Source organism: Pinus tabuliformis, chromosome 7, assembly GCF_031772625.1.
Source record: "Pinus tabuliformis cultivar Carrire ecotype Pingquan chromosome 7, CPIR1, whole genome shotgun sequence".
In the NCBI taxonomy this organism is placed as follows: Eukaryota; Viridiplantae; Streptophyta; class Pinopsida; order Pinales; family Pinaceae; genus Pinus; species Pinus tabuliformis.
The window spans coordinates 104,728,604-104,746,104 of NC_142293.1; the positions used below are offsets into that span (position 1 = coordinate 104,728,604).

The following is a 17,501-nucleotide window of genomic DNA, read 5'->3' on the forward strand; positions in this document are numbered from 1 at the left end:
ATATATGGCTCTTTAGGCGCTGCCGTAAAAGGCCTCCCGAAATCACCGTCAACCGTGGGATTGCAAGGCTCGTTGTCCACCGTTGATGAAACCCAACTTGCGTTCGTTCAGACATGCATTAAATAACAATGCGTGGAATAAACCGGTTCTGTCAGCGAGGCGGAGTAAATTAATTGACTGCCACGCTGAGAATTAAATGGCATTCGTAAATGTTGGTGAAGTTTATTTTACTGAAGTATGGCAGGTAAAAACAAAAAAAAAAGGTTTTATGTTTTTTTTGTGTGGTTGACTATCAAATGAAATGGGAGAAACAGCTGCGCCCATGTGAGAAATTTCAACGCACAGCAATGTGAATGCAAGCAGCCCGATGGTTGAATGGAAATAGGGATAACTTGCAGCAGCGAACAACCAAGGGGAGATGCACAGCAGTGCATAAATTATGTGTTGATTTCTTTTGTGAGAAAAATGAAAAACGCAGCAGCGTAGGAAAAGTCTATGACTTTGTATTTTGGTTTTTTGCACAGCAGTGCAAGGTGTAAAAAGGTTATGAGTTGACGAGTGTGTGAAGTAAGGTTATGAGTTGACGAGCGTGTGAAGTAAACCAGGTTGAAATGTAAGTTGTTTTTGGATGTTGTCCAAACGAAAGGGAAGCAAGAACGAATTGTGAATTATATGGTGCGAGTAAAAACATTTTTTTTCATAGTGAATGTAATGAAGATTTTATTGCATATGTAAAAATTTGTTTTACAGCAGTATGATTAAAATATTTTTACACGAGTAAATGTAAAAGGGTTTTACTACAGTGTAAAATTTCAGGAGGAAACAGAGTTTTATTTTTGTTGGTTAAATGTATTTTTGGTAAATCCCTCTGAGTGAAAGAGGATGAGTGTTGCATCAGGCATTATGTTTTTAATGAATACAAATCATTTTGTAGATGTGTAATACTCTGTTCTCAAAATTTTAATTTTTTAAAGTTCCCTGTGCAAAAAACCTGTGGAGAAAAAAATAAAGCATTGTGAAAAACAATGCATTGCCTCTGTGTTCAGTTTTATTGGTTTGTTTTTGGGATTTTACCAGAAAAATCCCCAACAGAAATCTCTCAAGCCTCTCAAGCATAGTCATCAAGAGAAGCTGCTGGAAACGCCATGCTATGACCATCCATACAATGCCACATCAGCGTCCAAAAAGTCTAACAAGTAGATGACGCCCTTTTACATTGTTAGTATATGTTTGGCAGTGGAAGAGACGAAAAGAACGATGATAATATTTATATATCTGTTACAGAGCGTGTGTCTCTCAAACAACTCTACAATGGACGATTCATGACGGTTAACTCCCACACGACCAGCAACTGTAAGAAACCCGCAAAGAACCAATGCAGAAACAACTAGGAAAGGAACAAACCCTTTCGTTAGCCGCCACCGTTCAACGGCTGACCAGCCTCTGGGACGGCGGAGAACGATCAAGAGGGTTGTAGAAAATTCATTGTTCAACAAATCCGGGTGACGGAAACGATTAAGAGACTTGCAAGAAGCAAATAGACGAATTCATTGTTCAATCGCCAACCAATCACTGTGACCGAATCATGTTCCAGAATAACCCAGAAGGGCCATCATTACGCAACACAGCATGAAAGTGGCGCAGCATTATTTCTTAATAGGTTTCTTTTGCAGGGTAAGATTGGGATTTTTTATTATTTAAATTACACATAAAAAAATAAATTAATATTTAAACTTTTGAAATAATAAACGTCTGAAACATGGTAAACTAAAATTTTATAATAAATTTAAACAAAATAAAAAAATAATAATCTATCCTGAAAATGGCCTCATTAGCCGTGTGGAATCATCTCGTGAGCAGTTTGAATTTAAAACCAACCAAGTCATAGATGGCGTTCTCTGGGCAACCTCGGGGTCGTTATTGAGTTAAGTCATTGCTTACCTGCAAACGTGTCGGTTGACTTGCCGGCCACGCACTCGGTTTTTTTCATTTATAAGGCATTCCAAAAGGTAATGTGCTCCATGTTATAAATTCTCGAACCTCTAAACATCACCACAAAAAGGCCATTTCCATACACCATAGATACCCATATATCGGAGATATTCTTTTGTTTTGTAATTCTATTTTCTTAAGAACGTTTACCCTCCCAATCTCCATTGAACGAGACGACACCCCTTACAGGATGATGACATTAAATTACAAGGGGCTATGCCGTACATTAGAATCGCTGCTGGCAGGCCTTATTCAAACGGTTGGGCACCTCCGTTCGCTGAACATACAAAATAATGAACCGAATCCCCTCTACGAGAAGTCCCTGAGCATCCTCAATAGAGGCGTTCAATTGGTGAAAATGTGCGAGAAAACCAGCCCTCTTAATACTTTCCAGAGCCTCAGACATGCTTCTGAAATCCACCAGCTGGAAAAGGAAATCCGTGACTTCGTTCAATACCAGATACCTGACCAATTATCTCTTGAGTTGGCCAATATCATCTCGGAGTTCAAGAGTCTTCGCCATCTGTACGAGTTGGAGGCAGTGGATGAGAGAAACGTGAATGAAACAATCGTGCCCAGGCTCACCAATGATCCCGATGAGAATGCCACGATGTTACAACAAATGGGTCCACATGGTATGTTTGATGGAGCTTTTGACGAAGCTTCTAATTCTAATTGTAGCGGCTCAGTGAAATCTGATTTTGTAGTGGGACTGGAGAAAAATATTGTTAATGTTAAGAAGATTCTACTCCAGAGAGAGGTGTCCGTAGTAGCGGTGCAAGGTATGGGGGGCGTTGGCAAAACAACTATGGCATTGTCCCTCTGCAACGATCAAGAAATTAAAGGTAATTGAGGATTTTAATTATTCAAACCATTTTCATTTCCTAAAAGGCTATCTTTTTCCATTTAATAAATTTATATTTCTGTTCAATTTATGGAATTTCCATCCTAACAAATTGATCTTTTATGTATGGCAGGTGCTTTTCAAAACAATATCATTTTCATCACGGTCTCACAATCCCCGAACCTGAAGGAAATTCTAGAGACAATGTGGGAGAAGATTGTTCGGAGGAAGAAACCTGATTTTCAGAATATCGAGGATGCACATAGACAGATGCAGCAGCAGCTGCTCAGGCGAGGCAAGCGAACTCTTGTGGTGTTAGATGATGTCTGGTCTAAGGCAATTTTAGAGAAATTGTTATTTGAAGGTGAAGGTTATAAAACCCTTGTCACAACACGAGATCGTTCTATCATCCGCACAACAACCTCTACCAGGCTTTATGAATTGCCATTGCTGGATGATGCTGATGCTCTGCCTCTTTTCTGCTTTTGGGCTTTTGGACAGAAATCAATTCCAAGTAATGCGGACGAGCAGCTAGTCAAGCAGGTATGTCTCTTACAGTACTGGAATGCTATTTTTATGCAATATATTGTTTTACTAAGTTTGGTTCAATTTAATGATTGTGAGACAGTGTTCTCCTAAATGTCCCTAATTACAAGCAATTACTACAGTGGCATATCATATCAAGATATCGTTATAGTTTCACATAATTCCATATTAATAGTTACTCTGCCATTAACAATGGTATCGGTAATCCAGTGAACAAGATTCTAGTCATAGACTTAATTGTATATTCATCTTCATAAACAATCTAACAAAAACCTGTGAATAAACTTTAAGCTTATGAGGCAAAATATTCATGCTTTCAACAACTTTTGTTTTCGGTATTTGATTGGTTTCCACCTATAGAATTTTCAATTAGTGTTGCTGGTGTATGAATCACAGGTGCAAGCGGAATGTAAAGGCCTGCCACTTGCTCTGAAGGTGATCGGAAGCTCTTTGTATGCTCAGCCTCATCCAGCCTGGGAGGCTGCCAAGAACAAGCTCTTAAATGGGGAATCGATATCAGATTATCACAAAGAAGGGCTTCTTAGATGCTTGGAGACCAGTATTGATGCCCTGGACGAGGAAGCACGGGAGTGCTTCTTAGACTTGGGGTCATTTCCGGAGGATAGAAAAGTATCAGTGGATGCATTATTGGATATTTGGGTTTATGTGCGAAAGATGGAGTGGCAAGATGCTTTTGTCATCTTGTTAGAGCTTGCAAGCAGAAATCTGTTGAATTTAACAAGCAATCTCAGGTAAGTGCCTTAATTTCTAATTGTTGTGTGCTCAAGCTCATTTAATCTTGGCTTCCTCTGTCTTAAACATTGTGTTGTTGTCTTGGTAATTGGATGTAGTAGGAGCCAAGCAATCAATTATGGCAGTGCCTCTGAGCTGTACTTTTCTCAACATGATGTAATGCGGGATTTGGCCCTATATTTGGCATCCCGAGGCAGCATAGCTCGCAGGAAGAGGTTGCTTATGCCCAAAAAGGAGGACAGTTTGCCAGCAAAATGGGAACTGCTCAAGGATCAAGCGTTTGATGCTCAAGTTGTTTCCATTCACACAGGTGGGTGATTTTAACAGCTTTGTTTGAAGTATACATAATTTTTTCATAAACATGGGAGTCAAAAAAATTGTCACATGCCAACCTTATCCTACACCAAATAGGCGTTTCACTCTGTGATCTGCAAGAAAAGATATGTAATGATATCTAGGTGTTGATCATTGATTCAAAAGTTCTTAGAAAAGATATGCAATGATTTCATAGGGTGTGCAATAACCTATAATGTTCTAATCTAACTTTGCATCTGTGGTTATCTCTGCAGGTGCAATGGAAGACGATCAGTGGTGTGAGATGAATTTTGGTGAGGCTGAGGCTTTGGTTTTACTCTTTTCTGCGAGCAAATACTTTGTTCCATCATTTTTGAGTTCCATGAGGAAACTGAAAGTCCTCATAGTGTTTAATTATGGGTACAAGAAAGCCACAGTGAACGGTCTACCAGCCTTATCTTCACTTACTCAGCTTAAGACTATTCACTTGGAGAAGTTGAATGTGCCCCCACTTCAACAACACAGTAAAGTCTTGCAGAACTTGGAGAAGCTATCTCTGAGATTATGTGAAGGGCTTGGAAATATGTCCAGGTTCAACAGCTCCCAGTCAAGCCTAAAGCTTCCCATAATGCAAGATTTTAACTTGGACCACTGTTGTGATTTAGAGGAGTTACCGCCTGGTATCTGTGACATGTCATCAGTTGAGAAGTGGTCTATCACTAGCTGTCACCTTCTACAGAAGTTGCCTGATGACTTGGGGAAGCTTGGCTCTTTAAGAATGTTAAGCGTATCTGCATGTCTAGGTTTAAAAGAGCTTCCAGCATCTATTGGAAAACTTGGGAAGCTGGAATATCTGGACATTTCGCTATGTGAATGCCTAAAAGAACTTCCCGAAGAGATAGGACAACTAAAGAAACTCGAGGAGCTTGACATGAGAGAGTGCTCCCGATTGAGGAAGCTGCCTAAATCAGTTGGAACGCTGAAACATCTAAAGCATGTTATTTGTGATGAGAAGATTGGACAGCAATGGATGCGTTTCAAGAGCTCTGCTATTCCAGAGCTTAGAGTTGAAGTGGTAGAGGCACACTTCAGTCTGGATTGGCTGGATGCTTGATATCTTAGCTACACAGCAAGAAGTTAAATCATAAATTTCTTCTTCTTCTTCCAATAATCTTGAAGTGAAGTCCATTCTTCTTCTTCTTCCAATAATCTTGAAGTGAAGTCCCTCCTCCTCCTCCTAATATCTTGAAGTAATGGCCACTTCTGTTGTCCTTGTTCCAAACAAGGATCTTTGTAATGTTTTGCTTTATTTTATGATAATAAAAGACATGTTATTCATGTCCCATTTCCATTATTACCATCTCTAAAATCTAGTTATCCACATATTCTAAGGGTGTCTGTAAGTGAAGTCCATGCTTCTTCTTCTTCTAAGGGTGTCTGTAAGTGAAGTCCATGCTTCTTCTTCTTCTAAGGGTGTCTGTAAGTGAAGTCCCTCCTCCTTCTTCTTCTTCCATGAATATCTTGAAGTAATGGCCACTTCTGTTGTCCTTGTTCCAAACAAGGATCTTTGTAATGTTTTGCTTTATTTTATGATAATAAAAGACATGTTATTCATGTCCCATTTCCATTATTACCATTTCTAAAATCTAGTTATCCACATATTCTAAGGGTGTCTGTAAATTCCTTGGAGTCTATCACTGGGATATGCAACAGTGTTGGTTAGATTGATTGCAGGTTTGATAAGTTCCTAATTGGGTGTCTTCCCCACTACAAATATATGTATATATGTTTTTGTGTATTCCTGTTATCTGCGGTTTAGAGTGGGCATTTAATCTGCAAGTTTTATCTGTTTTAATAAAACAGGAACGTTTGCCTCTTGGGAAATTTTAAGAGATCATATATATCTTTTAAGCGAAAGTTAAAATTTAATCTTTAAAACGCTGGTTGCACTACTATCCAGTTGCAAAAATCATTTCCTGGTTAAGGTTAAAAATACCAAATTTAATGCATTCCTGTTATGCTATGCACCAATAACAACAGCCAGCAGGGCTGTCAAAACCGAATTCAAACAGAGCACACAGGTAAGAATTGGAATCACTCACACGCGATTTAAGATTGCGGGAATTTCATATTTACAGAACCAACACATAACATTTCAGTTAAAACTCTGGTCGTAGTGTCAATCAGGCTTATAATGATTCAAGAAGAAAACAAAACAATAAGTCTTGAATTTCCTATGTCTTACTGGTGCAAAGTTCGTTCTTTGATGCGTTTCTTTTTTTTCTTTGCTCTTTTCTTCGTTGGCTTTCTGCTCCCTGTTCTGTTCTCTCCTTCACTCTTGTGTTCACTTTTACAAAGAGGTTGAAGTGCCCTGCTCATAAGGGGTTCTTCTTAATGTCAGTCTGAATTATATTTGAAACAACTATCCAAATTTTGGTTAAGCAATTAATACTATGAAGTGTTAAAAATGTTGTGAGATTTATAATGCTAAATGTTTTTAATTTACATGCATAATGAAATGCTATTTAATCCAGGTTTAACCTATTTTTATTTTTTTTCATAGAGAAAATCATCATGGATTATATTAAGGGAATATAAAGATCTAAATACATGTTCAAAATACATGAGAATCGGCAGAATCGGTTTAACCCATTTTTATTAGGAGTAAATTTTAATGAGTAAACATGAAATTAGTTACTCTCTATTATTTCTAAAATATAAAATCATTGGAAAAAATGTTGTGAGATGTGTACTGCTAAAAAAACATGTATAATGCAATCCTATTTAACCCATTTTTATTAGGAGTAAATTTTAATTAGTAAATACGAAATTAGTTAGATTGCTTTATTATTTATAAAATATAAAATTATTGAAAAAAAATGTTGTGAGCTGTATAATGTTAAATGTTTTTAATTTACATGCATAATACAATGCTATTTAATCTATTTTTATTAGAAGAAAATTTTAATTAGTAAACATGAAATTAGTTACACTGCTTTATTATTTCTAAAATATAGAATTATTGAAAAAATCCATAAACATGAATGAAAATAAAGATAAATAAATCTATAGCTAGATTGTTATTCACAATCTTACTTTTACCACAAAGCAATTAAAAAAAAAAATTATACTATTCATTTAAGAAAATATATCTATAAAACAATACACACTTATAGTGATAAGAATAACAACATAAGGCAGAAAGAATTCCAAAGATACACTTTTGAAGAGCTATGTTTCTCCTCAAAATTGGTCCAAGTGTTTCTTCTCATTCTCAAAATTGGTAAGTGTTTCTTTCTCATTAAGATTTTCAAAAAGCCCATCAGCCTTCAAAGCTTTTATTCCATAACTGTTTGGTGCATTTTCTTGCCTTCTTTAATGTAGTTATAATTTTTTAATTTCTCTTTTTAATATTTTTGGAGAGTATTTTAATTACCATAATATTTTATAATATGATGCAATTTATTATGTAAGTGATATACATTATAATACTTTGTATTATCAAATAATGATAATGAATAAAATAATAATTAATAATAATAAACAAAATATTTCATTAAAAAAATTAAAAAACAAAAGTAAATTCATATAAAATAAAATCAAAATTAGTAAAAGTAAATGAATAAAATAAGTAAAAATAAATTATAGAAAAAATTAAGACAAAAAAATAGAAATTGTATAATAAGATATAGATTATCTATATGAAGAACTTTTTTCTATTTTTGGAATAAGTTGTTTTGTTTAATGGATGAGAAGGAGGATGTGGGACATTTTTTTCTTAGAAGAATTTTAGGATATGAGAGATTCATTAGTAGATGTAGTTGATTGAGGGCTCAAGGGTGATCAATTTTAGAAAGACATAGTGTAGCTAAATCTATAGCTAAGTGGAGAGTCGTCCCCAACATGGTTGGGAAGCACAATGGTTTTGAAAGAGACATTGGGAGATGAAACCAAATAGTTTCCCTCTTGTTAATTTTAAGCAACAATGGTATGTTCTATGCTTTAGAGCAATTTTACTTCAATTTCTTTATTAGCCTAGTATCATTATTCAGATTAGCAATCAGATGAACATGATAGTAAAATGCAGATAGAACATAAACATAAACAGTAGAAGACAAGCCAAGACAGAGGACATAGGATGTGGCACCATCCAGGGACAAACCCCAATGTGGGGAAACCCTTGATCAAATCTTCTTTTAGTCATCAATAGTTCAGCAGAGAGAGATAGTACAATTTACAAATCTAATAATTTACAACAGTAGAAAAAGATCCCTAACTAGAAAAGTCAATGTTAGTCAACATGGAAGATTTGACCCTCAGCAAATAAGTCAACTTCAGTCAACTTCAGCCCCCAAACATTAAGATAAAATAGCCATCAAAACATTCAAATTCAGCCTAGTCAAAGTCTGGTCAAACAAACCACCTGTGGTCAGCCATAGCTATAGTCAATGCTAGTCAACACATGCTGGTCAACGCTTGGTCAAATTGTCCAGAAATTTAGTCTCCTGAAATTTCGCTCTCTCGAAATTTTGCGAAATTTCGGACGTGTAGATAGAGAGAGGCCTAGAAATTCGTACCCAATCAATGAGGAGAGAGATAGAGAAGTGTGAATAAGAGTGTGTCCAAATGAGGCTAAGTTACCTTCTATTTATATGTAACGTTGAGGATGAATAGATGTGACTGTTGGGCTTCTGAGCTTACCTAATATTTATGGCTGACCTTTACAATTTGACCATAATCAAAATAAATTCATAACTTCATTTGTACATGTCAGAATCAAATGATATTTAGATAAATCCTACACCTCTCGGAGAGAGGAATCTAAGAAAAATACCAGTTTTCATAAATAAGATGATCCGTATGGATTTGGCCCTGGATGCCAATTTTAACACTCCCTCTCAACTAGGGAGAACTCCATCTATTAATCCATCTGCCAATTTGTACTATCTCTTCCATCAATGTACTGCTCTGCTGAACTATGAAGAAGAAGAAATGATCGAGAATGTATCATACCATTCTCTACTGACCCAAAGTCAATCCTAATCAAAGGAGAGTGTGTCATACCACTCTTACTAGCCCGAAGTTAGTTCCAATCAAAAGAGAGTGTCTCATACCACTATTACTGCCCAAATTCAGTTCCAATTGATCCTAGATCAATATCGGTCATCCTAGCATAGGAAGCACGGTAGTACACGATGCATCCATCGGTAGTACTATGGTCCCTATCCTTATTTCCCTACTCATTGGATAGATGAGAGGTATTTCCCATGAGTCGCAGACTGCATGGGTAGGATGTCTCAACAGGAAAAGGATGAACCACTCATCCTGCCTACACATCGCCAAGGGGTACCGCAAGGGAAGGCTGAACCACTCACCTTGTACACAACAAACCACTAGGGGAAGGATGAACCACTCACCCTATGGTTACTCATTTCTCCAAGAAGTACCCCAAGTCCTTCGGAGCTCCCAAAGCTCAATGTCCATCTCATACAAGACCCTCATAAGTGGGTCCCTCAACGACTCCAAGTCGTTCTCGAAAGGCAAAGAACTTGACCTTCCCTAGGGGCTTTGTTAGAATATCGACGACCTGCTCATCAGTCCAGTTGTGATGGAGCCTTATTGCTCCTCGTTGTACCATATCTCAGATAAAGTGGTACCTGATATTAATATGCTTGGAGTGATCATGAAACATGGGATTCTCTAATAATCAGATCCAACACTGGTTGTTGCAGAGGATCACAATAGTATCTAGGACATGTCCAAACATCTCATGAAAGAGCTTCCTCAACTAGACAACTTCACAGGACGCCATACTAGCAGCTATGTATTCGGCCTCAACGATGCTCAAGGCAAATGATTTTTGCTTCCTGCTCTGTTAACCACCTTATTTATTACTATGGCCCATACCATTATTACATTATTCGCTTGGGTACCTCCCTTTGTACCCCATATTATCCCCCCTAGGTATATAACACGCTCATCCAGGATACCAAAGCAGAACCCAAAGAAAAACAACATTCATACGTTCTCTTGCGATCCACCACACTTCCAGCCCAATCAACATTAGAATAACCATGCAGCCTCACATCTCTGATAATGTATCTCAGTCCATGAGTGATTGTGCCCCGAAGATATCTCAGAAGATTCTTGGCACCAATCCAATGTATATGATGAGGCTTAACCATATATTGGCTCAATGTGTCAGCTGCAAAACATATGTCTGGACGGGAGTTCACCAAGAACATCATTGCTCCTATGAGTTGACGATACTCAGAAGCATTTCCAAATTCAGGTCCAACAGCACTACCACATAACTTCTTAAAGTTAAGTTCCATCGAAGTAGTTAGAGGCTTGCAGTCCACCATCCCAAATATTTCCAATATCTTCACAACATATTTTCCTTTGAGAGATGAAAATTTCACCTGGCTTTTGCGAGACCTCCAACACTAGAAAATAGTGCATCAGTCCTAGGTCCTTCATCTCAAATTCAGAAGCCAAATCCCTCTTACATTTTTGAATGAGAGGTTCTACACCCGTCAGAAAGAGGTTGTCCACACAAAGTACCAAAATGAGAGGTTTATCATTTTCAACCTTAAATTAAAGGTTTGGATCGACTTCACTTCTAGTGAATCCCAGCTTCATCAGATTGTTCCTGATCCTCTCATACCAAGTTCGAGGTGCTTGCTTCAATCCATAGAGAGATTTCTTCAACCTGCATACATGAGATTCCTGATCATGAACCTCAAACCCCTGAGGTTGTTCCACATAAATTTCCGCATTGATTGAACCATGAAAGAAAGTGGTCTTGACATCCATCTAATGTAGGTTCTATCCTTACGAGGAAGAAAGGGCTATGATCGAGCGGATGGTGGTGTATCGGGCAACAGGTGAAAATATTTCCTTATAATCTACACCTTCCTTTTGAGAGAAGCCTCGAGCAACAAAGTGAGCCTTGAACTTTTCTACACTTCCATCAGCTCCATGCTTGATTTTGTAGAGCCACTTAGAGGTGACAACCGATTTGTCCTAGTGTCTAGGGACCACACCCCAGATATCATTCTTCATAATTGACTCATATTCTTCATTCATAGCATCCCTCCATACTTGATGCTTCACAACTTCTTCGAATGATGAAGGCTCATTTGGAATGATAGTGCTCATGGTGGTCAAATATCCTTGATACCTGTTCGGCTTCTTACTTTCATGGAAAGTCCCCTTTGGTGCAATGTGTCTCTCGGCATCTTCGAGAGTCTCCCTAAGCCATGAGGGTCTCCTTTTGGAGGAGGAGGGGTCATGAGGAGGAGGATCAATAGGATCCCCAGGTTCATCAACATCATGCATCGTTTCATCTTCTTTTCACCCTAATTTCCAGTGTCAGCTTCTTTTTCCTTCCGTAGGATAGGAAGGTTGTTGATCTTCCTGAGGGACATATCTTCGTTGAAGGTGACATGATGACTTATCTCAACTTCCTTTTGACTAACCACATAAATTCTATATCCCTTAGAATTTTCACTATAGCCCATAATGATCTGAAAATGGGGAACTTAGGCTTCTTGTCTAACTTGCAAGAACCTCTCCCACTTTCAAAGCTTTAAATTTTCCCAATTCTTATTGATTAACCAATGTGGAATTAAAATATGCTTGAAATAGGTGTATTCTTGTTTATTTTTTACTATTAAGTGTTGTAATTATTGTTGCTTATGCTAATATTTTAAATACAAAGAACAGTAAATAATGCAGCAAGTAAAAACAAACACATAAGACAAAACATTAATTAGGAGTTCACCCACAACTCTTGGGCTACATCTCTGTGAGCTCTAATCAACTCAACTAGGTTGTCTGGGATTATGGCAGCAGTTCTTTTACAAGTCTTTGACTCAACTCCATCGGTTTACACAGTACATGATGGGCTTACTTTGCCATCTCATCCCTGGCTCTGAAGCTCTCTGCCTTCTGGCTCTAGCTCTGGCTCTGGCTCTTGGCTCTGGCTCTGGCTCTCGGCTCTGACTCTGGCTCTAGCTCTTTGGCTTTGGCTCCGATTCTGGCTCTCGACTCTCGCTCTGGCTCTTCGGCTTTGGCTATGGCTCGTGGCTTTCTGCTCTAGCTTCTCTAAGCTCTTTCTCTCGGCCTCTACATGCCTCTGTGATTCACTCGACCTCCAAGCAACACCAACAACCTTCAGCAACAATACGTTGCTGTCAATTGAGCTCTCTGGCTATTCTTTCGATGTCCAAGTGACTCCAAAGACTCTTTACGTGCTCAACTCTTGCTCGTTGTTTGCTCTACTTGCTCTCTCCCTGCCCATCAATTGAGCTCTCTGGCTTCTTTGAGGAAGTCTTCAGGCTCTGCAGCTACCACAGTCATTTTCTCTACGCATAATCATTCACTTTCGCCTCTGTGGCTTTTTGAGCTTCATAACGCACAAGTGAGATGGCAGTTTCCAATGAAAAGGGACCGGCGTACGGGAAAACTGGTCATTTTGCCTTCCTCTATAGAAATGGACACATAATGAAATACACAGAGAAACTCGTGAAAAACACATCTTTGGCCGTTTAGCTAGACTTCAAATGTTATGAAATCGTGTCCATCATCTTATCAAGTTCGCCCATAATCGTTATTTCAAGTCGCTTTGGCCCACGACCAAACCCCGAACAAAACCCCAAATAATGGAATATATGGAAAATACAAATAAATCCTCCTGAAATGCTCAAGTCCAGATCTCAAATGGCATTTAACTGCATTAATAAATCCTTTTGGCTTCACGCATCCCCATCGCATATCGCAATCGCTTTGCACATTGGATACGAGTCATGGTCATCTCCCATGGCACACTGCGATGCGATAACATATCGTCAATCGCAATTTCATATCGCATATCGATCACGTCGCATGTCACATATGTAAACAGCCCCGGGTCCATTCAATGTTCAATGGAATGTTGCGATGCGATATTGTGGCGATCGAATATCACAATCGCTTCAGGCCTAACGGTCTAGTCCACTCCACTAGCTTTTCATTGATGCGATAAAGTGGAGATCTCAATAGCATGACACCTATGCTTCAGGCTTGTTGTCTGCCCTTTATATTATTGTGATTCGATGCGATGTGCTATATATATGTATATGTATATGTATATGTATATGTATATGTATATGTATATGTATATGTATATGTATATGTATATATATATATCTATATATATATATATATATATATATATATATATATATATATATATATATATATATATATATATATATATATATATAACAAGCCCCTATTCTGCACCGTCTATTGGTCCGCTGCCTTATTAAGGTTTGCTTGTAAAAGCGTTTATCTCCTATGTGATGCGATTTCCTCAAATAGCCTTTTAGGCCATTTTTAATGGAATTTGCCCCTTTTTCAAAGGATAAAGAGAAACTTCTTCCTGCGATAACTTCTTTGTCTGAAGTCCGTTTTTGCCCATTCAAGTTGTGTTGGACTCAGAATGAAGGGTTCTTTGCAATGAGACTATTTCTAGGAGCAGCCTGTGACTTTCATTTTGATTTGATTTACAAAGGATGTGTGCCATTTGACACCTTTTACCTCTTATATGAAGTATTTTAGACTTAGAGGTTTATCCAGGATCCATTTTTGGATCACGCCTTCCCACTAAGAGAAATTTTGGTCTCCAAAAGACTGATATACTGATCTGAACAGTAAACGAGAGTGACTCACCCTCTTCTTTCAACCTCCCTATACTCGCCTTTGCATAGTGCCTCTAAACCAATAGTTTCCAACCACTTCCCTGCTTGGATGGGCTGGTCTCCATGGGAAGAACTGTCTTCCTCCTTTCCTGCCTGCAGAACTTCTGATGAAATGGTCATAGAAGGTGGTATGAACTTCTGCTGAAATGGTCATAGAAGGTGGTATGAACTTCTTTGCTTTGATCATTGATCCAAGGTGGCTCAAACAAATGTGAAGTACATCTGCTCCACAAGATTTTCATTTGTACCTATTTGAAAGGTTGCCAATAATAATTGTTAACAACAACAGGCATACAGACAACAACTGGATGGACCAAATCCTACTTCAGCAAAAGAAACAGATTTCACATCTTGTGAACACCGCCATGTCTTATATCTGCATACAAATGATGGACTAGACAACAAGCCCACAAAACATGCCTTTAAACAAATGATCCTTCATGTTAAGCATGTAGAAAAGGACCATTAGGACTCTTTTTCAAAAGATGAAACACTTCATCATTATCTCCATTTAGAGACCAAGTTAACTTCTTCCAAGTTAACATGGCATCACATACATGTCAAAGAAATCAACCCTGCAAGTTAATTACACATACATGTTCAAAAACAAGGAAATCATTGACATCCTTGTGTTCATGCATCTCATTCTCATGCATGCATTTAATCCTTCAACTTTCACTTAAGCACACTGTACTTTAAAAGCTGAAATGAAATATAATGTAGATACATCAATAGGCATGCAATCTCAATCGGATAGGAACTCTAACCGTTTCTTACCAATCCCTTTCAAAGGTACTACCTTTGTCTGCACATCAACATCAACATGTGAATCATTTTGAGACACATCACTCATGGAATCTTCCTTTCCATGCCTGGCATCTTCTCTTTCCACTTTCATCAACTTTTGTGGAAGAATTGCTAGATTCAAAGTCCAACATTTTGCAGCAAGATACCCTTGCTTATGGCAATAAGTGCACTGCATGTGCATCCTCTTGACAGCATGATTTGCCTTGTCCAATGGACCTTTGGCTTCTTGCTTCTTTTCCTTCTTCTGCTTCCTGTATGTGGCCATTTTCTTCCAACATATAGAAACATCATGGTTATCCAAACCATAAAAGGAACATGCAATTCTTTTCCCATACATATGTGGAAATTTATCATGCTTTGCACCATCAAAAGGAAAATGTTTAGAACCAGATTTATACCTGCCTCTTTCACCTTTATTGCCTCCATGAGGAGGTGAATTGAGTGAAGAGGTAGCTCTCGTTGGAACACCATCAATCTCTTCAAGGCTATCAGAGTCTCCCCAACTCTCTGGTTTAAGTGCGTGCTTCTGAACACCTACATCCTGCAAATGATGTTTCAAGCCATTGCATTCCTCTTGAATACAACCTTCACGCTTTTGAGGTAGAGGAAATAAACTAAAACTTCTTCTTGGGATTGTTTCAATGGCCTTCATGGAAGATTTGAAATTATCTCTAGAAGAATATCCATAGCCAAGACCCAAATACTTATGCATTTCCTCAACCATTATTGGTTCAACAATACCTTGTGCATGCCTACCCAATCCCTTTCCTTCATAGACCATCTTGGACATTAGCTTGGAACCTATGGCTTTAGTATGTTTTTCAAAAGAACCAATATAAGCATCCTTAGTGGAATTTGAAGAAAAACTGAAATGGTTTACCTCTTCTTCAAGATGATACTGGACTAAGGCTTCTTGGGAAACAAAGAGCCATGTATCCAACTCATGCATCCTTTTCAGGTTCATATTTGTGATATGAAGTTGCCTCTCCATTTCCTATAGTCTTTCAGCAAGAAACTACTTCTCTTCCTTCATGGAATTCAATTGCTTTCTAAGCATGTTGCTCTTCCTTCCATCCTCAAACATTTCTCTCACCATATCCATCATGGTGGACAATTCCTGCTTAAAGTCTCCATCAAAGAGTCTTGTGATGAAGAAGGAAGAATTCGAGTATACACTTGAAGAAGTTGTCATTATGCCAATGAACAAAAAAAACTTCAACAATATAAGTAAAGAGCTTATTTCAGCAACCTCTTGCAACAAACCTCTTGTGCTTTAAGGACTGCCTTGAGGTCCTTGGGATAGAAGAATGCCTTTAGCCCTTCTTCCTATTTGTCCTTCCTGGACTGAGCTAGCAACAACTTTCCCTTTACCTCTGCAAACTCACAAAATAGTCGGGCTACAAAACAAACACACAATCAGCATCTTGCTATTCAAACACCTTTCAGACAAGCAGTCTTTGCTTTGTCAATCAAATATTCTGATATAACCTTCCTTGAAGGTGGGGTTAATCAAACTTAGGCTCCAATACCACCTGATCTGAAAATGGGGCACTTAGGCTTCTTGTCTAACTTACAAAAACCTCTCCCACTTTCAAAGCTTTCAATTTTCCCGAGTCTTATTGATTAACCAATGTGGAATTAAAATGTGCTTGAAATAGGTGTATGCTTGTTTATTTTTTACTGTTAAGTGTTGTAATTAATGTTGCTTATGATAATATTTTAAATACAAAGAACAGTAAATAGTGCAGCAAGTAAAAACAAACACATAAGACAACAAATTAATTAGGAGTTCACCCACAACTCTTGGGCTACATCTCTGTGAGCTCTAGTCAACTCAACTAGGCTCTTTGGTATTATGGCAGCAGTTCTTTTACAAGTCTTTGACTCAACTCCATCAGTTTACGTAGGACACGATGGGCTTACTTTGCCATATCATCCCTGGCTCTGAAGCTCTCGACTCTGACTCTGGCTCTGGCTCTTTGGCTCTGGCTCTGGTTCTGGCTCTCGACTCTCACTCTGGCTCTTGCTCTAGCTCTTTGGCTCTAGCCGTGGCTTGTGGCTCTCTGCTCTGGCTTCTTTGAGCTCTTTCTCTTGGCCTCTACATGCCTCTGTGAGTTGTTCTACCTCCAAGCAACTTTAGCAACTTTCAGCAACAATATGTTGCTGTCAATTGAGCTCTCTAGATTTTTACTCAACCTCCGAGTGACTCCAAAGACTCTCTACGCGCTCATCTCTTGCTCACTATTCACTCAGCCTACTCTCTCCCTTCTCATCAATTGAGCTCTCTGGCTTCTTTGAGGCAATCTTCTGGCTCTGTGGCTACCACAGCCATTTTCTCTACGCATAATCATTCTCTTTTGCCTCTGTGGCTTTCTAAGCTTCATAACGCATAGGTGTGATGGCGGTTTCCAATGAAAAGGGACTGACGTATAGGAAAACTGGTTGTTTTTCCTTCCTCTGCAGAAATGGACACATAATGCAATACACAGAGAAACTCATGAAAAACACATCTTTGGCCA

At 38.3% G+C, this 17,501-nt stretch overlaps 1 protein-coding gene across 2 annotated transcripts; it reads left to right on the top strand.

Annotated features, from left to right (window-relative positions):
- The first annotated feature begins 2,039 nt into the window (after window positions 1–2,039).
- Window positions 2,040–6,091, top strand: LOC149245504 (putative disease resistance protein At5g47280). Of its 2 annotated transcripts, none has more exons than XM_089457782.1 (5): window positions 2,040–2,837; window positions 2,970–3,379; window positions 3,779–4,134; window positions 4,234–4,445; window positions 4,705–6,091. In XM_089457782.1, the coding sequence occupies exons 1-5, from the start codon at window positions 2,183–2,185 to the stop codon at window positions 5,541–5,543; spliced, it is 2,472 nt and encodes an 823-aa protein (XP_089313908.1). In that variant the 5' UTR covers window positions 2,040–2,182; the 3' UTR covers window positions 5,544–6,091. The 2 variants fall into 2 exon arrangements, with proteins under 2 accessions (XP_089313908.1, XP_089313909.1); XM_089457783.1 differs by having other exon boundaries at window positions 4,237–4,445.
- The last annotated feature ends 11,410 nt before the right edge of the window (window positions 6,092–17,501 follow it).

Bases quoted from the DNA above. Each gene is read 5' to 3' on its own strand.
- LOC149245504 (XM_089457782.1), top strand. From the start codon at position 2,183: ATGATGACATTAAATTACAAGGGGCTATGCCGTACATTAGAATCGCTG. The intron at 3,380-3,778 runs GTATGTCTCTTA...TATGAATCACAG, and splicing joins ACGAGCAGCTAGTCAAGCAG to GTGCAAGCGGAATGTAAAGG. The intron at 4,446-4,704 runs GTGGGTGATTTT...TTATCTCTGCAG, and splicing joins AGTTGTTTCCATTCACACAG to GTGCAATGGAAGACGATCAG.